The sequence below is a fragment of the Micromys minutus genome, assembly GCF_963924665.1.
Source record: "Micromys minutus genome assembly, chromosome: 4".
Lineage (NCBI taxonomy): Eukaryota > Metazoa > Chordata > Mammalia > Rodentia > Muridae > Micromys > Micromys minutus.
The window spans coordinates 23,994,333-24,014,901 of record NC_137973.1 but is presented as its reverse complement, the minus strand read 5'-3'; the positions used below and the strand labels follow the sequence as shown (position 1 = coordinate 24,014,901).

Sequence of the window (20,569 nt, the reverse complement as noted above, 5' to 3'; positions counted from 1 at the left end):
ATACTGCCTCTTTGAAACCACGCTCCTCCCACCCCAGGCCACTGCAAATCTCATGGTTACTCTGCCTTTGTAAGGACAATCATATTAATTTGTGAGTAGTCTGGGGTTCTAGGAGTCCTGCCTTTGGCAATAACAGTTCGGAGTCTCAGAAACTCAGTGCACTCAGCGCTGCGGGTCACCAGGGGTGCCCTCTAAACCTTGAGTGGTGACTGTGCGGCTTCAGACAATTCCTCAGGGAGTTACCAGGTAAAGAGAAGTCTTTGGTTTACTGGGCAGGTTGGGGAGGTGTTTTTCGGGAGGGATAGAGATTCCAGCTGTCCTCCTATCATGTCACATGTCCTTAGCCACGTCTGCGGCACCTGCAGAGTCTTGTAATAGAGAGTCAGACCCAAGGCTCTGGGCTTGTTTGCATTTTGTGTTTCTTGCTGCTTTCGGGTTTTGTAGTGCCCGAGGTATGGGTCCTTCGTTCCTGCCCTCGATCCTATTGACTCCGTTTACCTCCCAGGAGGACAGTTCCTTACCAAGTTTTCCCAGTGGGCTGCTTTTGTTCCAGTACTTTTTTCAGATGACACCATAGCTAAAGAATTATCAAGACTCCTCCGTTATTATTGTAAACTTTCTCTCTTCCCTCTCCTCCCTTCCTGTCCTGCCCTGAGCTTCCAAGGCCCACTTGGGAATGCATGGAGGCCATTAGCCAAGAACAGGCGCATGCTCTGCTACCCTCATCCAAGTGCTCCTCATTCCATTGATAGCTAGGCAGAGACTACAGGTCCCCCCAGGGGACGCAGAGTTCGAGTTGGCTCTTGGTCCTGCCTGCTTCCAGACTCAGAACTGAGTGCAAGTGTTCTGGGCTCAAAACAGTTTAGGTCAATGAATGGTTGGGAGCAAGAGGGATGGCTCAGTGGTTTAGACTACTAGTTGGTCTTCCCAAGAGCCAGGGTTCTATTCCCAACACCCACATGTTGCGGAGCAACTGCCCTTAAATTTCTCTCTGGGAATCTGACACCCTCTTCTGGCCTCTTTGGGCACTATACACATGGGGCACAGACACAAGGAAAAATTTCCATATATGTAAGAACAAGAAACTGTTGGAAGCCAGAAGTGATTTTTTTTTTTTTTTTTGTCTCCCTGAGATCTTGGTTAGGGAGACATCTCTCATGAATGTATGTTCCAGAGAACGTCTGGATGTCTCTTCCCCTAGAGATAAAGACCACAGCTAACTCCGTCATCCCATTCCATGAACTAAGCACATCTATCACACATCTCAGTCATCATCAGGTCTGCCTGTGACAAGAGCAGGGCATGATGCTCACCTTCTTTCTCAGGCGCCACAGTGACAGCTCCAGAAAGATGGGGAAAGCTCTGTGGGAGATGTCAGAGGGAAGAACAGGGCTCAGAGGGAGGAGCCTGCTCCAGAGTCAGGCAGGATGAGGTGGGAAAGGGCTCCAGAGCAGTTCTGCACCCTGTATGGCTCGCTCTCCACCACAGCCTTCCTGCTGACACCCCCTGTACACTGCAGGGCTGGGAAGCAGTTAGAGGTAGACGTCAGGCTCTGCCAAGTCAACCGGAACTGACAGATTTCTGTCTGTCCTGACTTGCCTTCGTTTGCCTTCCTCACTCTCGCTGTGCTCTGTCAGCATCAGATGCCTTTGTCCTGAGCCTCCTATCCTTGTAACATCCCCACACTTCTCTTTACTCCAGTTTTTTAGGACCAAACCACTGGTACCGTGAATTCACATTAGCCTGAGAGTCGAATTGACAACTTCTGTTTCTCTGCGTTTAATAACCTCTGTGAATTTAGAATAACCATCCAGGTATGTGGTGGGGGTAGAAAAAAAATATGGGGTGGAATTAGTTGAAGTAAGACTAGAAGGAACAAAGAGATGGAATCTGGGATTGCCTGGTGCTTGGTGAAGGCCCTGAGACAGGAAGGAGGGTCAGACTCCATATTAGGGTTGCTTGTAGGGGTGAGGGTACGGTTTAAGACTTCACTGACTCAATAAATATCATTTGATAACTCAAGCTGTTCTTGGCACTAAGGTGACTGGAGGTGTGTTGCCTTCAAGACAAATATATTCTACTTAAGATCTGGTCTTAGGGTGATTGCTACGATTGGTTTAAGATGAATTAGTGCTGGGTTGAGGTTGGGTTAGGGGTAAAGACCCAAGCAGGGGTATGTAGCCGTAACGGTGGTATTGATGTGATTTCTGGGTAAGTTCCTTCTTCCAAAGCTTTGCTTAATTCTTTTCTCCCAGTGCTTACTCAAGCTTGTCTGTGCCGCCTAAGGCTTGCAGGACTTACTGAAATCCTTTTAATGACAGTGACCATCTGTTACCCCTCCTAGCTATCAGCCCTTTCCCCTTCTCCTCTCCTCCTCTGCTTCCCCTGGCAGGGTGTCTGCATTCCTGGGGTTGTGGTTCAGTCTCTCTGACCCATTACATCTTATTTTTAATCTGCTTAAAATCTCTAGGGTGACCCATCTGCCTACACTCCCCTCCTCCTCCCCCTCAGCAATGCTCCCTTTAGTTTCAGACTCTTGCAATTGCACTTCTTGACACACTTGGGATCCTTTTGTCTTTATTTAGTTTGGGTTTTCACCCTACTTGGGGAAGCTGGTCTCTCCTGATTTCTCCCCTTGACTTCCCCCCTTTCTTCCATTTCTGAAGGTTCTAGAAGAAGTTCCCTGTCCCGGAGCTTCACTCTGCTTCTGCTCCTCTGTCTGCTCCTTCAGTGCATGCTCCCAACTCATCCACCCGCTCCCTGTATCTGGGGAAATGTCCTAGGTCTCCTTCATCAGCCTTTGAAGGCAGGGCCCCCTGGAGGAAGCATGGGCATCCAACCAGGAGCAGGTAGCTCTGCACGGAACCATCACTTCTCAGGGATACAGGTGAGGAGGAATGCTAGGATGGGGGCTCAAAGGAGAGAAATCTCTCTTCTTTCATTTCCAGGGAAGTAGCAGGGCTGCATTAACTCTTCCTATGTTCAGTGTGGGGAAGGGGATATATATGAAATATCAGTATTTCAGGAGAAAGAAGTTTCTTTCAGAACTCACTGAGCAAGGACCAAACTGCTTCTACTGTCCATTTCAGAAACCTCTGCAACCCACCCACTGAAAGCCTGGGTTAGAGGCTTCTCTTCAGCCAGCACCCTCCTTAGGCTTCTCTTTTTCTCAGGACCATGCTGTGATCCTATGAGAACCTCATCTCCCTTGTGTTAATCCGTCCATGGAGGACTCTGAGCTTGAGGGTCTGATGTCAAGATAAACATGGCTGTTTGTTGGAATGCACTGCCCCCACGCCCACCCCCACCCCCACCCCCGATCAAGAGATAATTTAAAGGGAATATTGGCTTATCCGGGAAACATGGGGCTACAGTTGTTGAGAAGCCTGTCACAAGCAGTCAAAGATGCTTCTCAACATGGAGGATGGGGTAGCTAAATAAAAAAAAAAAACCTACTAGGTTATTGCAGGGACCACAGACTATGAGGGTAGATAGAGGAAGAAGAGACCTCCGTTTCCTGGGACAATGGAGGGTTATCAAAAGAAATTAGTAGGAAAGAAGCAGAGATGCAGAGAACAGATGTGAAGGAAGAAGTAGGCGGCTTCCTGGAGGATGCTCTGATGCTTGTACCTAAATCTTCTCTGCCATAGGCCCCATCAGGTTCATATCTGAAGCCTTCCATGAAGTGGAAGCTCATTGGAACTCTGGGTTTAGAACACAAGCAGTCTCAGATCGATGATTCCTGCCACATACCCATGATTGGTTATCCCTATGTCCCCATCATGTGGTAAGATCCATTATTTTAGCCTTCTTAGTTCACCTTTGCCCTTGGGACATGTGTGTCCCACTTAACAAGCAAACCAAAGCAAACAGAGGGAGAAAGATCAGGAACAAATACAAAAAAGTTCCCCATGTGGTTCACTGCTTGGAGTCATCAGCTGATCCCTGAGCCTTCTCTCCTCTGTGCAGGCTGCCGCCTGAGTGCTACCATACTGGGGCCCTGGTCTACAGTGGTTTGTTTTAGAGCCCCCCACTCCAGGATCCCTCAGCTCCCTGCAGCAAATTAACATTCCATGCCTCTTGTATGTGGGGAATGAATAGTGGGACGGATCAATCGCACAGCCGGCTGGCAGTTCTTCCTCTTTACACACGATTGATCCAGATAACCTCAGCTTGGGGCTCCTGGAAGTGCCTTTGTGGGAAATCTTTTTAATGGAGATTAACTGGAAAAGCTTACTGTGCCTTGGTTTTATTTAGGAAGAAGGTTCTGAATTTTTCCTTTCAGTGAGGACATATCAGTGTGTAGTGTGTGGGTATGTGGGGGATGTGTCGGGTGGGGTGTGGTATACATGTGTGTCTACACAATAATATGTGCTTATCTAAGTTGGTAAATGGAGACCAGGACATACACACACACAGACACACACACACTCACTCACTCTGTCTCTTCTGGGTCTTCTCAAGCCTGGTATAAACACACACATACACAAACACACACACACACACACACACACACACACACACATACATACACACACACACACTCCCTCTGTCTCTTCTGGGTCTTCTCAAGCCTGGTATACACACACACACACACACACACACACACACACACTTCCTCTGTCTCTTCTCAAGCCTGGTATACACATACACACACACACACACACACACACACACTCCCTCTGTCTCTTCTGGGTCTTCTCAAGCCTGGTATACTGGTATACACACACACACACACACACACACACACACACACACACACTCTGTCTCTTCTGGGTCTTCTCAAGCCTGTTCCAAACCTTACTGTGTTGCCCCATAGCTCTGAATCTGGACCCCTTCCTTTCTCCATTTTCTTCAATAGTACAAAACTGTTTAGAAAGTAGATAATGAGAAAGGGAAAATGTTAAGTGTCCAGAGATTCCTGATCTTGATTTCAGTTATTTTACGTGTTTACTGTTTACTGTGCTTATACCTCCATTCCTAATCCATGCTGTCTGTCCCTTGTCTGAAATGACCACCCCATCCCCTGTTCTCTGGCTGCTGAAGTCCTCTTCTTCAAAGTATAATGCCATTCTAATCAGTATGTGTGTATTTATTGAATGTCTACTGTATGCTGTGCTATGTCCAAACTGTGTGTCTACAGGAAGTGTCTACCTTCTTAGTAGGCCTAACAAGTGTGAGCCTTGCCCCTAAGGAGGAACAGCTCATACATTAAACAAAATTAGGTTTATTTATCTATTCAGTACGTATGGGATGGGCATGCTAGAGAAATGGGAAGTTGTCCTTGCTACCACATTCTACCATGGGAACTAGAGCAGGTGAAAACCACACACACCTTAGTGGATACTTCCATTAACATATTCATGCAGAAAGTACCTGTTAAAGTTCTAACGCCCATGCTTACAGGGTTGTAGAAGAAACCACTACTGTTCCTCAAAACCCACCTGTGCTCTCAACTCTTCTCCACTGGTTAGTTACTACTGTTTAGCATTGACTGGAAGGACTGTTGAGCCCTTTTCTGGCTATCGCTCCTCTGGTAGAATGTGCCAACAAGGAGAACTTCCCATTTCTCTAGCTTCCCCATCCCAAGCCCTGGCTTCCAGGGAACAGTGGCCAGACTAAACTATTTCTAGGCTCCTGAATAGATGTGCTTTTCACACTGCTCACTGCTGCCCATGCCTACTGACTTCAGAGAACACTTTGTTCTCCCTTCTCCCCTCGCTGCTCAATATACCTTCTGCACCTCTCTCAAAGCCTAGCATCGTTATCCAACCGTTCTCCTGGAATCTTCCTCTGACCCCAGGCTTTTCTCCATTTTGCTCCTTTACACTATAGTGTCTGGATACTCAGGGATATCTAGCATGTGAGGACAGATCTACCAAGTCTGTCTTTTCATCCAGAATCCAGGACGGTGCCTGGTAGGTAGTAGGCCCTCAATAAATACTTGTTCCATGAATAAATGTCTATTGGATTGAGATAATCGTTAGTGAGGATAACTGAATAGGCATTTACTGAAAACCCAAGGTATGCACGGCTAGTCATTTCAGAAGATGAAGAAGATTATATCTGTTACTCAGAGCGATTTTCTGTCTTACCCTCTGAACACAAACCCAGAATAAAATACAGAAGGGGAGACATAGGTGTAAGTCAAGATGAGACTTGATGATGTTCAAGTCCCAACACTATTAAGGTGAAGTCTCCTTACTCGCCGTGAGCTGAAGAGTTGTCCTACACTTTATAACTCTTCTCTCTTAGATCATTGTTGGTCTATTCCTTTCCCTTTGGAAGCTTCTAATCAGGATTTCTTTCCTTTAAATGTCAAATCTACCTTAATTGCACTATAATGATTGATTGTTTGATGGGTGTGTATCTAGAGAGAGAGAGAGAGAGAGAGAGGGAGAGAAAGAGATCGATCAGAGATCAGAGATCATGAATATACCCAGAGTTCTGCCTCATCATGGACATCTATAGTTATGTTAGGAAACTGCTTTTAGAAAGTTTGTTGTGGTAGTGGGGTAATCCCAGATTCTTGGGTATTGGGACTGGAAGACTGAAAGTTCAAGGCTTTCCTGAGAAGTTGAGTGAGATCTTGTCTCCAAAGAAAGAAAGAAAAAAAATCATGGTCTAGAATGCTCGGCTCCTCAGGATCTACAGTTATGTGTTCCTGTGTACACATAATACACATAGAAGTACAGTCATGGAGTCTTGGGTCACACCCAGGGTGTAAGCATGCACAGTATATCTGGCCTCAACCTTATACAGATAATGAGCCTGGAGTTCATGTAACTAAGACCCATGTCCTCCTCTTCTGGTTGATCATAGACTCGGATGATACCTCTAAAACAGCAGTTCTCACTGTGAGTCACAACCATGAAAAGTCCCATATTTCCCATGGTTTTAATTCGGGATTGAGACATTGCTCAGGAGCAAAATTACAGTTATTAAGTAGTGCCAAAAATTAATTTATGGTCAGGGGTTCCTAAGACCTTAAAAAATATGTGTTTTCCAATGGTTGTGGCCAACAGGTTGAGAATTGCTGCTCTAAGTGGTCTAGAGACACCTGCAAAGGGCTTTAGTAATGATGGATTGTAGATTCTAGGAGATTAGATCTGCTGGGAGGTGGGGTCAGGGTATGGGAATCTAATAGCTCTCATTAAACTCAGAAACAGAGACGCATCCTCAGGAATGCTAACCCGGTGTCCTGAGTCCTGGACTTTCTTCTGGCTTTTTCAGTGCCTAAGAAAAAAAACCTACTGATGTCTAGACCTTTCCAGATCTCTGAATTAAGACTTTTTTTTTTCTTTTTTCTGGAGAATGTTACAAAGAGCTCCAGAAAACCTCTGTGGAGGGACCTAGCCCACATTTCTTCTTAGGCCTCAAGCTTGAGGGGACCAGGGGACCATTCTGACTCCACTTAGGTTAAAAGTTCAGAGCAGCAGTCACTAAAAATGTTCAAATAGGTAGAGGATGGCTTTCAGGGCAGAACCAGCACTTGGGCCTGTGTGCTGGAGGAAACAGCTTTCATGGAGAGAGGCCATGGGGTTAGAACCAGGAAAGTATGTGTGTACCAAGGCAGGGGCAGAGAATGAGGTAGAAATGAGCAGAGAGTTAGGCTTAGAGCCTCCTTCATACCTTTGTAGGAGGGTGCCAGATTTGAACCCTGCTAATCAGGGGTTTCCTGAACTGCCTCAGATATGGCCCACCTCTCTCCCCCCCCCTCTCCTTGTGTAATCCTCTCACCCCCTTTCTCTGACCTAAAACATCAAAGTCTTCGGCTGTGGACAAAGGGAGGCGAGCCTACAGCCCTGCGATCTGCCATCATGCCTGTCTTTGGCTTCCATCTCTAGCAGTCTCCAGCCTCAGTTCCACTGCCTCTCTACCGCCATCTTCCTTCTCTTTCTCCCCTGTATTGATAGTCTCCAGTTCTTGAGACTCCCTTTGAGTTGTATAACCTGGCAGTTGTCCTTATTTTGGTACCAACCAGATTTTGCACCCCCATCTTGCATTAGCCCAGGGACAAGCACACCCTGTGGTGTACCCAGCTCTAGAAAGGAGACTAGAAATTGGGAGGCTAGCTCCTAAACCACAGGGGATTCGAGATGTTTCCCCATGCCCCATGACCCCCACACCCCTCTGTTTGTTTATTTCTTAAAAATAAAGGGGTTTGGGTTGGATTTTACCAGTGCCCTTTCCAGTCCTAACCTTCAGGCCATGGCTCTTCTGGGTTTTTTCTTTCTTTCTTTTTCTAGCAAATGGCCTCAGGGACCTGGGCCTTTTATTTTTGGATCTACCCCAGGGGCTATGTATGTTCAGGGTTCTATTTCTGACTTATTTTTCTCTCTTGCCCTTTTCTGTCCTTATGCTTTTCCCCCCCTCTTTTGTAATATAGTATCGCCTCCGCTCCATTCTTCCTTACCCAGTGTCAATTTTTTTTTTCTTTTCTGAAATAGTCTCATGTAGCCTAGGAAAGCCTCGAACTTGTTATGTAGCTGCTGCTGACCTTGAAATCTTGATTGTCTGTTTATATCCAGAATTCTAGGAGTATGGTCATACACCACCTTGCCAGATTTTATGTGGTGCGGGGGACAGAGCCCTGCCCTTTCATGTACCTGTGCCCCAGTGCTCTACCGACTAACTAATCTACTGCCTGAGTTTTGATTATCTTTTCTAGTCCCTTCCAGCTCCTCCTGCGTTCACGGCCAGATGGAGTGGGGAGCAGAGGTCTCCTTTCTCCCCTGCCTACCTTCCCTCATCTCTTGCTTTCTGTCTTTGTTCCAGTTCTCCCTTTCTCCCACTTTCTTCTCTGCCTGTCTCCTGTCTGAGCTGTGCCCTTGCTTGCCACCAGCCCCTTCTTCCTCCCTCCCTCCCTCCCTCCCTCCCTCCCTCCCTCCCTACCCTTGCCCACTGGAGCCAAATGGAAATTCAGGATTTTTGTTTTTGTTTTTAACAGAACCAAACACAGAGCCCTGCTGGCCCCTTTCTGCTTCTGCCTGTTATACTCGCTACAGCCAGCCACACTTGGCTCTCCATACCATTGTACTTTTTGTGACGCATCATCCTGGCCTCCCTGCCAGGCCATATCTACACAGAGCTGTCAGATCAGGTCTGCCCCAGGTGCCTGGGGGCTGGAGGCCAAGATGAGACAGGTGGGACTGTTCCTAGTCACACCTGCCAGCCTGTTCCATTTGAAGGGCAGTGTCCTTGTGAGTTGGCCCAAAACTAGCAAATGGTCTCAAAACCCCATGCTTGCCTTTTCTCTCCCCTTTATTGATTCACTGTTGAAGAGGATGTAAGAACTCTAATAGGGGGCTAGAGAGATGGCTCAGTGGTTAAGAGCACTGACTGTTCTTCCAGAGTTCCTGAGTTCAAATCCCAGCAACCACATGGTGGCTCACAACCATCTGTAGTGGGATCTGATGCCTTCTTCTGTCATGCAGGCACACATGCAAATAGAGCAGTCATATACATAAATAAATAAATCTTTTTTAAAAAGGAACTCTAATAGGACTTCCTTACAGTGGAAAACAAGGAATGCCTCTGCCTCCTAGGAGGGCTACCCCATTTGGGTCTTCTCTGTTGTCATACACCCACTGCTGTCCCACACATTCTGCTGTGCAGAAGACACTAGAATAGGCCCAGGAACCCAGGCTCCCTTGTATTCTAAAGGTGACTGGGTGTACCCTCAAGACTCGGCTAAGCGTTAGGCAAACAAGAGGCAGCGATAGTAGACTCTTAGAATCTCAGAGTCAGGAGGTTCCTTTAGCCAAATTACTCAGTCCTTTCCTGCTACACCTAAAGAAGCTATTTCCCAAAGGAGTGGGGTGTCTTCCCCACAGTTACCAGATTGGCGACAAAGCCAAGACCAGACTTACACAAGACCAGATCCCCCCACACCTCTTCAACTTCTGGTCCCTGGGTTTTCTGCCTGTCTCTGGCAAAAGTGTGGGGAGTCTGTCCCTCACTCCCGTCCTACCCCTTGTATTCCTGAGCTCTCTTCTTGTCTCTTTGGGAGACTGATCTGCTAGTACAGACCCATAAACCTCCTTTCCCATCACAGCAAATACCAGCCGGCCTCTCTAGTCAACTCCAACGGATGGAAACAGGCCAGGCTGTGGCCATTTGCAAAATCCCATCTGGTGCCTGGAAAAAGTTCCCATTGGCTGTTCTCTCTACCTCCAGCGTTGGATATAGACATTGAGGTTCTGTGGCCACATGGGTTGTTGGTGAAGAATGGCTTGGAAGGAGGAAGGGGGTGAACAGGGCATTCGAGGCTCCTATAACCCCAGTTTTTGTACTTGGAGGGGAAGATGATGCTGGGGGACTTTGTGGGCAGAACGGTAGAGGTTGTAATAGTCCCAAGTATTTGGACATGAATCTGGGGGTGTGGTCTGTTGTTTGTACACCTATCTGTAAGTTCTCTGACTCCCTAAGTGAAGCCTTCATCTGTCAGAGGAGGCCGCAGCTCCTCTAGGTCCTCACACCCATTTTAACATCTCAGGACTTCAGGCAGTAACAACAAACCTAGATTCTTCCTGTCCGCTCAGCTGAGCGGACGCAGAGCCTCTCTTTCCCTGAACTTCTGGTCTGAGGGTCTGCCTCAGGGTGTCCCACAGGGCTCTCTGCTCTTTTCCGTTCTCTGCCCTCACTCTGACCTGCCTCAGCCTTGTCAGTGGCCTTCCCCTCAGTCCCAAGTACAGATCTTTCTTTCTTTCCTCCTTCCTTCTTCGCTGACCCATCCCGGAGACTTGAAATCCTCTTTTCTCAGAGAATCCACTGTGAAAGGCTGTGTGGTGGTTGCACTGAATGAAAGGCTGGGGTGGGGAAGGAAGTCCAGTCAGGATGAGGAGAGGGAAGGCAGGAGAGGGAGGGAGAGTGGAGTGGAGAGATTTAGTTCCATCTGAAAGCTGTCAGTGTGAATCAAAGGTTTTCCCTTGAACAGTAGCGTGGTCCAGAGTGATGAGTCCAGGAACTACTGCGGCCCAGGGGCTTCATTATTGCTCTTTGATAAATCCAAGGAGACAGGGCTCAGCCTCCGCCATCCCTCTCTTCTGCTGCCTAGCTTTCTGGCTTCCATGTGCTTGGCTCCACTCTCTCTGGTCCTGGTCCTGTCCAGCTACGCTCTGGGAACATGGCCACTGGGGCATGTGGTCCAGAACACGGAGCAGACTGGTGCCCATGGGCACAGACAGATGTGTCCTCCCATGCAAGGATGCAGAAAGGGTGCTCACGTGGGCAGGACATGTGTTCTTCTTTCTGTCAATGTGTGATCGTAAGATGTTTATCACCAGGAGGTTACAAACATGACCATCATATCAAACATTTAGGGGCTGATTCCTAGTTCTTCATCAAAATAAAAGGGGGGCTTGAGAGCTGGAGATGTAGTTCAGTGTTAGAGCTTTGTCTAGCATGCATGAATACTTGGGTTCAGTGACCAGTGCCAGGGGGGGAAAAGCAGCAACAACAAAAAGAGATTTGACCCCTTTGTCCTTGGTAGGCCCAGCAGAAAAAGAGATTAGAAATTTGTTCATAAACAAAGACTGGCCTGGCTCTGGCCCCCAGTGCTCTAAGGACAGTGGAGAATGGCTAAAGGACAGACCTGGGTCACGATGAAGAGGAAGAATGCACTAGATGAGGAGAAAGCATAGGAGGGGGTTAGAGGCCTGAGGATCAGTGTCTGGCTTAGGAGGGACCCAGGAGAGACAGCAGCAGGCTACCAAGAAGGCATTCCAGGAAGAGCTTGGTTGGTTTCCTGGGGGTCTGTGGCCAAGGGAAGCTTCTTGGTTTCTCTGAGCTGTGATTTCTTTTTTAATTTTGTTTTATCAGATACTCTCTGTATTTACATTTGAAATGTTATCCCCTTCGTTCACCCTACTTCTAACCCCCTCCCCTTCTTCTTGTCTTCACAAAGGTGCACAAGTTTCCCATCCCCCTCTCCACCTCAGTGCCTTGGCTTCCCCTACATTGGGAAAACGTGCCCTCCCTGGACCAAAGGTCTCTTCTCACATTGATGCCTGACACAGCTATTCTCCACTGCATATGCAACTGGAGCCATGGGCCTCTCAATGCGTGTTCAATGGTTGGTGTTCTAGTCCGTGGGAGCTGTGGAAGATTTGGTTGGTTAACAGTGTTGTTCCTCCCATGAGGCCACAACCCCCTTCAGCTTTTTCATCCCCCCACCCCCACTCCCAGCATCCTCACGGGGTCCCTGTGCTCAGTCTGAAAGCTGTGATTTCTTAATATGAGCAGTAACTACTCCTATGTCCTTGGGTTCTGGTGTCCTACAGCTTGGTTAGACAGTACCAGTCGGTCTTAGTGTAGCAGTGGGTCATTAACCTACTCCCCCCCACCCCCACCTGCTGGCAGCCATTGGTGGCTCAAAGACTGGTATTTTGTCTGTCACTGAAACTCTTGGTCTTGGGAAAGGCATTCAAGGCCTTGGGTACCATTCACACGTTCACATAAAGCTCCTCTTGTGTCGACTGTAACATACAAGGTGGTACTAAGGACCTGAGTCTCAACTGTCCATCCAAGAGGTAAGCATTGTGGAGATGGAAGTCTAAGCTGTAAAGTTGAAGTCAGCCGTGGTAGATGAGCCAGGACCTGAGGCTGCCAGTAGCCTAAATGCAATCCGTTTACAAGACTGGATATCCCTGGAGTAGGACAGTACCAAGAGTGGAGACTGCCAGACTGTAATCCCCTCTTTCTTTAAAACGCAGAAGATAACTACCACTGTGTAGCAGGTTATCATGCTAGAAACAACGTCTGTAGCGCATCAGTGTGGCGCGCAATCAGCGTCTTATAATTGGAGGTATTTGTTTTTGCGGGGCCTTGCTGGAACTGAATGAACAGAAATGGTAAATCAAAGCCTCTGTTCTCAGAGGCTCCCAGGAGAGTGGGAACACAGAACACACACAAGTAATTTTTAATCCATGGCAGGTTGTGGCATGTGCTCTACCCAGCCGCCCAGACACCGCTGTGAGAGAATTGGGGGAGGGGGAGCAATCCTGAGTCTGAGGCTAGAAGAGCTTTGTGTCTAGCTGGTGGCTCTAAGGAGGAAGCAGAGGGTGGTGGTGGGGGAGCTGTGCTCTCTAGATCCCCATTTTTAGGTTAGCAGGGAGCACAGAGCTCTACAGGGCTCTGCTGCACTCCCAAGTTCTCCTAAGAGTCCCTCTCATTCCCTTATCTCTCCTTCATTAGCCCTGTTCACTGTTGCCCTAAGGGAGAACCCAAGCTGAGTCTCCAGAAATCCCTGTGGAGGTAGGAGAGAAAAGGTTGCTCAGACAGTGGGTCCTCTCTAGGTACCCGATTCTGAGGAAAGGCTGAGCCGACCTTATCTCTGGAGACCCTGAGCCTCTCTGCTCTTGATCTTTCTTGGTCTGTAGCTCTCTTCTAACCTTGGCCCCTTTATGACTCTACAGATGTCTTTGTCTTAAGGGTCTTTCCTTGTTCCTTGGCTCCTCTGCCTTTGTGTGGATGTATATCTTTGGCTCTGCTTCTCAGTGCTTGTCTCAGTACCTCTGTTAACATCCCCTCATGTGTGTGTGTGTGTGTGTGTGTGTGTGTGTGTGTGTGTGTGTGTGTAGGAACGCGCATGTGTGTATACGTGCCTGTGTACATATGCGTTATGATCTGTCTTTGTGGCCGCTTCACCTCATCAGTCCTGGAGTCTGAAGTCTGCGAAGAAGCAGGATCAAAGTGGGAATGCTCTTTAAAATTCCACTGGAAGCACGAGGCTGTTGTTTTGATGCTAGCAAGAGACTAGTCTGTGCTCATCTGCCTATGGCCAGACCCTTTCTGGTTGTTTCTCTGCACTGCTGTGCTGTGCTGGTTCTGTTTCTGGACATGAATGAAGACAAGTGCATGGGCCCAGACATATGGATGGACTGTGATTTCCTTCTCGGTTCTGTGCAGGGTCCACTAGGCTTAGCTTGTAGCTCAGGTCCCCAGGACTTCAGAGGTGTGTCTGAGTTGTAATGTGCCACTTACTAGACCATTTGTTCTAGGTTATTGGTACCTTCTTGATGCTAAAAGACACCCACACCTTTAGGACACTGTTAGCCTTCCTGTTCTCAAGCTTCCTGGGCTTTCTCTTCCATGGTCACACTTCTGTTCACCTTCTAGACTATCTCCTTATCCTTCCCAGATCTGCTCTATATCCCATTTTTCAGAGTTCCTCCTCCCCCAGGATGTTTCTTCACATCCTACCCATTTCAGTCTCATTTGGATGGGGCGGGGGTGCATGGTGGATCGTGCCCTGCTCTTTTCTGCAGAAGTTCCACAAGGTTGGACTTGGGTATTCCCCACACTTACCTTGAGCACCCTTGTATGCCAGGTGGTCAGACCCTGTGCCAAGAGATGTGGCTTACGGTTGTGAGTGACACAGTCCAGACTCAGAAATGGGTCCCTAGGCTGTGCTGAGATAGGTGGCCTGGGAGTATGGTCCTACTATACTATAGCAGAAAAAAGAAGTCAATAGATAGGTTCCTAGGTAATATAAGTAACTCACAGGAGACATCCCAGGAAAGGTGACTCTTTGAATCTCAAAGAAGAGAGCAGTGTTTCCCAGGGACCTGAAGAGTGACCTAAATTATATAGAGTTTAGGGAGTAGAATTAAGTTAGATCGGACTTACAGTTTTTTCTAATTATAAGTTGATTTAAGTACTACCCATGACATCTGGTCTTCCTCATATGTTGTCTTGGCTACAGGGTTGTTTGGGGACACCAAATAGTGCTTGTGAGTTTGGTACAGAAAGTGGTCTTCCTGTGGATTCAAACTCTTAGACACTCCCCTCCTCCCATTTCCTTCGTCATTGGACTTTGCTGGTCTTTGCTTCCATTCTGTTTTTAGACTAAATTGCTTCCACTAGGGCTAAAAAAAAGAGAAAGAAAGAAAAAGAAAAAAGATTTTACTTCAGACTTCATAGAAAAGCAAACACCAGTCTTCTGTCACTCCATCATGGGTTCCTGGAAGAGACTCCAGTATGTACCTCTAGTTGTCCAACTGCTCAGGGGTAAATAGTTACCACTATTTAGTGGGTACATGCAAAAGACATTAATAGGCTTGGAATCCACCACACAGAAGTTCAGAGAGTAGACATCATTTTCATGTGAGGAAGTGAGGCTCAGAGGGTAGCTCGGCTAGGGCCACTCGGTTAGGAAGAGTTGCAGAGAGACCATGGGAACCTTGAGTCTTCTCCTAAGCCTTTCTACTCTTAGCATTTGAGTAGAAAGGGTCTTTCGTAGTCTAGTCCAGACTTGTCATTGTATAGTGACCAAGTGGAAGACCAGATAAGGAAGTACCGGACCAGGGTTTCCTGTTTCTCACTCCATTGAGATCCGTTTCCTGGCTCCAGGAGAAACCCACCACCATCCCACCTCAGGCACATTGACCTCATTGCAAGTAACCGCACAACCAGCTGCCCAATGCCCTCTGGAGATGTCATTAAGAAACCGTCACCCAGGCTTCAGATAGAAAAGCTATGAATATCAATCCAGACTCTGATCCAAGTTCCCAGGCCAGGCCTCTCACAAGCCCTTGACGTAGGCTCAAGGGTCCATGAGGAAGATAAACAGGAGTACAGAGTTTGCAGCACACGGAGAGTTTACACTCAAGAACATGCAAGGATATGAATAAATTTGAATAATCATGTGTGCAAATGCTTGCATTGATAACACTGGCTGTTCACCTGACCAAGCCCTCCTCCTGCCGCCCTTGCCTCTGGAAATGTAGATGAACCTTTTCTTTTTCTTCTTAAAGAGGGGTGAAGGGGAATCAGGTCTGCAGAATCGGGGATCCTTTTACACACACAAAATGGAACCCCGTTTCTAACATCCTGGCTCTCTCAGATGCAAAGAGATACATTGTCACACTTAACCAAGGGCAAAGCCTGCTTCCTATTCCGGATTCCAGGAGACCCAGAATGGGCGGTTCCATTCTAATGGAACAGAGAGGACAAACACTTCCTCCACCAGGCGGCCTCCCACCTCCCGAGAAAAAACATGGACACCGTTCATGCTGCTACAGCGGGTCTCAGTAGTGGGACACGGTGTGCCTGCACAGGGACTGTGGGGCTCAGCCTAGGAGAATTTTCCAGAAAGGAGAATGTGGGGTAGAGTGCCCTGGGTTTTATCCCAAAGTAAAAATTGAGAAAGAGCCTCTATACTGGGCAAGAGGCAGGTCTTGCAATGGGAAGGGTGAGTAGGCAAGCTGGGTTTGGAAGGAGTTGAATTAGGTGGTTTTTATCCCTATAGACTCAAGGAGCTGGAGGGAGAGGTGAACCAGAAGTCTAAGCTTTGAAGAGAGCTTATTTTGACGGCCTGGCCTGACCCAATGGAGCTACGGCAAGGAAGCCTCCGACTTAACCCTTTGCCGGCCCCTCGTTGTTGGTCCTTCTGTTTCCTGATAGCCCAGTATGGGATGCTAATACCCTCACCGGGCTGTGTGCAGTGTGCAGGCCTGACGCACCACTGGGGCCAGCCAGTGATGAAGCAAGCCTGTTGGTGGGGAGCAAGAGAGAAGAAATCCGCAATCCAATTCCCTACTCCATTTAGGCTCCACAATTAAAGGCAATTACTCTGCAGTTTCTCTAATCAAACGCTCGCAGCCAAGCTGCCAGCCAGGCAGCCATGTGTAGCTCCGGGAGCCAGAGGGAGAACAGAACAAAGTCCCGCACTGTCTCAGCTCCCAGGATGCAGGAGGCTGTGTGCATGCGGGATGTATCAGTGTGAACATCCCCAGGCCCCAGCCCTTGGGTCAAGGGTAAACACATGGAGCAGGGCCATTGTTCCATGTGTTGTGTTCAGGGCTATGTGGCTTTGGCTATACTATTATATATTATATTATATATTATATATTGGCCTAGCAATAGTCAATGCACACAAGAAGGCATGCTGTCCCTGGTGAGGCTGAACATATGTTGGCCCACACGGCATGGAGAGAGATTGTGGCCTAATAGTCTTTTTGGTTGTGAACGTGTCACCCATGAACCTGAGTGTCTAAGAGGTGGCAGCTGATGCAGGATTTGTAGAGACCAGCCTAGAACCTGGACAGCAAGGTCTTGAACTCTAACCCTAGCTCTGCTGTTAATGCAGCGGGTGGTCATTAGGTCAGGGCCTCTCTCTGGATGTCAATGATCAAAATCGGGTCAGGCCCAATCCAAAGACCTTTACGTGGTGCCAAGCCATTTCGGCGAGTACTCAGTGCCCCAGAACCTTCGACCTATACCTGGGGCCCTGAGAAGAAGATTATGAAGTAAAGGGATCGCGTGGCACTGGATGAGGGAGAAGAGGGGATACTGCGAGGAACCCCTCAGCACAGCCCTCCTCACTCACCTTCTTACCTGCTGCTAGCTCTGGCTTTGCCTGGGACCCAGACTCGCTTCAGCCAGGAGCCAGCTGACCAGACCGTGGTGGCTGGACATCGGGCAGTGCTCCCATGCGTGCTCCTCAACTACTCTGGGATTGTACAGTGGACCAAGGACGGGCTGGCTCTGGGAATGGGCCAGGGCCTTAAAGGTGAGTAAGGGGTTGGGATGGTACCTTCATTAGAGTGCATGCTAGCATGTGCAGGGAAGAAAGGGGTGTAATTGCTCAGCCCCCCGGCACCCAGAAATCCTATTCTCTACTCTCCCCCTCCTTCCCTGTGTCCCGATCTTGACTTCTGAGGTGTCACTTTTACCTGCCAACTCTGCCTTTCCTCAGATTGTGGGCTGGAAAGGCAGCGGGCAGCCTGGGAGATCAAGAGAAACAACACTTTACATCAAGGGCTTTAGACAGAGTTGGGGCACACCGTGGGGTGCCGCAGACAGGTCGTGTGGGAGGCACTGGGCTAGCAAAGCTTACCCTGCTCCATCTAGATGGTATGCCCGGGTACTGTCCGCCCTTCTGGCTTGTCTTTGTTTTTAAATTATAATATAATTACAGCATCTCTCCCTTTGCTGTCTGCCTTTTGAGCGCTTCATGCTTTTCTTTGCCCCCTACATGGTCCATGGCTTAGAGACCTTCAGCCTAACACTTTCTTGTTTAATAATTCCATAAGCATTTGTTAAGTACCAGGTATATAGCCAGGGCTGAAGGAAGCATAAAGATTCGGTCAGAGACAAAAAGCACTAACCCTCTAGATCCCAAAGATAGCAGAGTCAAGATACCTGGCTCTCATTACAGCTCGGCCACTTGCCCACTGAATGAGTTGAGGAAAACCACTTTCCTTTGCTTTCTTTGCCTTGGCTAGCTGGTTTGTGAAGCGGGTTTAACAGTCACAGCCCGCCTGCCTTAAAAGCGCACCCTTGGCTTTTGTACCAGTGGCAGAATGTGCTTTATGAGAATAACGCTGTTAGCCGAGAAGCGCCGGGCCGGTGTGAGTGGAATGGGGGGACTACATATTTCTGGCCTTATTACGTTTGAAGGCGGTGAGATCATTTGCTGTCTGTCTGGGTTGAGGAAATCTGCAAGGCGCAAATCTATAAAGGAAAGAGATGGATTTGACGGATCTATTGTTGATGAGGGAGAAAATGAGAAAGACTGAGGTCGATAGATATGCAGTCAGAGGGACGCACAGCTTCTGAAGAGGGGAGAGTGGGAGGGAGGAGGTAGGTGTTTGGCTGGGGGTTAGCAGGAACCTGCAAGCAAGGTTGCCTGGGTACAGAGACCCACGCTATGTCTTAGAGAGGAGTAGGGATCTCATTTGGATTGTCCTCTGAGAAGCAGTAAACCTTGTTTCCCCTCTGTGGTGAATGAGGGCGAGGCCTTGTGAGCCACACAGAGTGCCCTTTAAGTACCAAGATGCCCCATGTTTGCCAGCACCCTCTCTTCTCTGGTCTCAGTGCCTGTTGCCTTTTCTTTTCCTCCCCTTCCCTTGATATCCAATATTTGCCAGCCACCAGCATCACAAATTCCATTTTGCTCATCTCTCTCTCTCTCTTTCTCTCTCTCTCTCTCTCTCTCTCTCTCTCTCTCTCTCTCTCTCTCTCTCTCTCTCTCTCGGTCCCTCCTCGTCCGTCCCGTATTATGGCCCCACTATGAGAGGAAGGGAAGGCAAGCTCTCCTGGGTGGAGGCTGAGGTGGTGCAAGCCCTAAGACTTGGCCTTACTCTGGTCTTCCCTTTTCCTGCCCCTGCAGCCTGGCCGCGGTACCGAGTCGTGGGCTCTGCGGATGCCGGGCAATACAACTTGGAGATCACAGATGCTGAGCTGTCCGATGATGCTTCCTACGAGTGCCAGGCCACGGAGGCTGCCCTGCGCTCTCGGCGGGCCAAACTCACCGTGCTCAGTAATGACCCCCCAAGCCCTGTTTCTCATGTGCAGTCCCCCTCCTTAACACCCCAGAACTTCCCCTAGCCTTACCTTTCCCCTCATGTCTCTATTCTCCCTGGCTTTCTCTCAACAACTCCTTACGTGAACTTCTTCAACAACTGAGACCGTGAAACTAAAAAGCTGCCCAGGCAGTTTAGAACACTTGTTTTGCAGAAGATCTGGGTTCAGTACTTGGCACCTGCATCTGATGGTTTAAAACAGCTAGACACTCTAGTTCCAGAGGATTCTAGTGCCCTCTTCTGGCTTCTGCAGGCACATGCATATAATGTGGTACACACACACACACACACACACACACACACACACACTTAAAAAAAAAACTAAAGCAAGTTCCAGGACAGCCAGGGCTACGCAGAGAAACCCCATCTTAAAAACAACAAAAACAAAAATACAAGCAAACAGGCAAAAACCCATAAAACAAACAAACCTGGAAAATCGTGGAGGAGGCTGTGCTATGCTAGTCCTTACTGGGTATTGTAGTTTCTGTAAGTTCGATATCTTGTGCTCCAGCCTCTGCCCAGATCACACTAAGGACTCAGACCCTCATGGAGCTGGGGCTCTCTGCACTGAGAAGTTACGGTGATGGGGACCTAGCCCATACTTTTCCTGGTTTACGTTGCAGTCCGGTTTGCTTAGAGAACTTTGCTTGTTCCTCCCCTGCTTTCTGCTCTCCCTGAGCCCCAGACCTTTTCCTCTTCAGGCCAGCCTTCCCTGCCCCTCCTTCTCTCAGCACGTCCCTCTCTCAGTAGATGTTCCCTGGAATATCAGGGAATGGGAACAGAGCCAAGAGAAACAAGCCTGGGGGTTGGACCCAGGAGCGAGTCTGCGTGCAACTATAGTGGCTTGTCTCTTGGAAGCTGAGCTCCCAGCAGTAGCCCACAGGGGGACAGAGTAGATGTCACCATGACAAGCTTTCAGCCATCTGAATAATGAAAGGACTGGCCTCCACACAGAACAGAGGGGGAGGCAGCAGTGGCCCATCTTCAGTCTTATGATCCCCGCAGCTCAGTGAGGTTTTGGTGCTTCTGTCTCCGCTGTGTTCTCTGTCTCTCTGTCTCTCTCTGTCTCTCTGTCTCTCTGTCTCTCTGTCTCTCTCTCTCTCTCTCTCTCTCTGTCTGTCTGTCTGTCTCTCTCTCTCTCTCTCTCTCTCTCTCTCTGGCTTGGACCCTTCTCTGGGAGCCTCTCTGTGATAGACTCTCTGCCCCTTCCTCTTTCTCTGGTCTCCACTTCTCATCCTTGCCCAACTCCCTCAGACCTG

The 20,569-nt window shown here is 48.5% G+C and overlaps 1 protein-coding gene across 1 annotated transcript in view; it reads left to right on the top strand.

The window, feature by feature from the left end:
- The window catches only part of KIRREL1 (kirre like nephrin family adhesion molecule 1), a 92,374-nt gene that overhangs the window by 56,425 nt on the left and 15,380 nt on the right, over positions 1-20,569 (top strand). The window contains exons 3-4 of the mRNA XM_080915251.1: positions 17,351-17,515; positions 19,118-19,267. Coding sequence (XP_080771377.1) covers positions 17,351-17,515; positions 19,118-19,267 — 315 coding nt within the window. The remainder of the gene's footprint in view (positions 1-17,350; positions 17,516-19,117; positions 19,268-20,569) is intronic.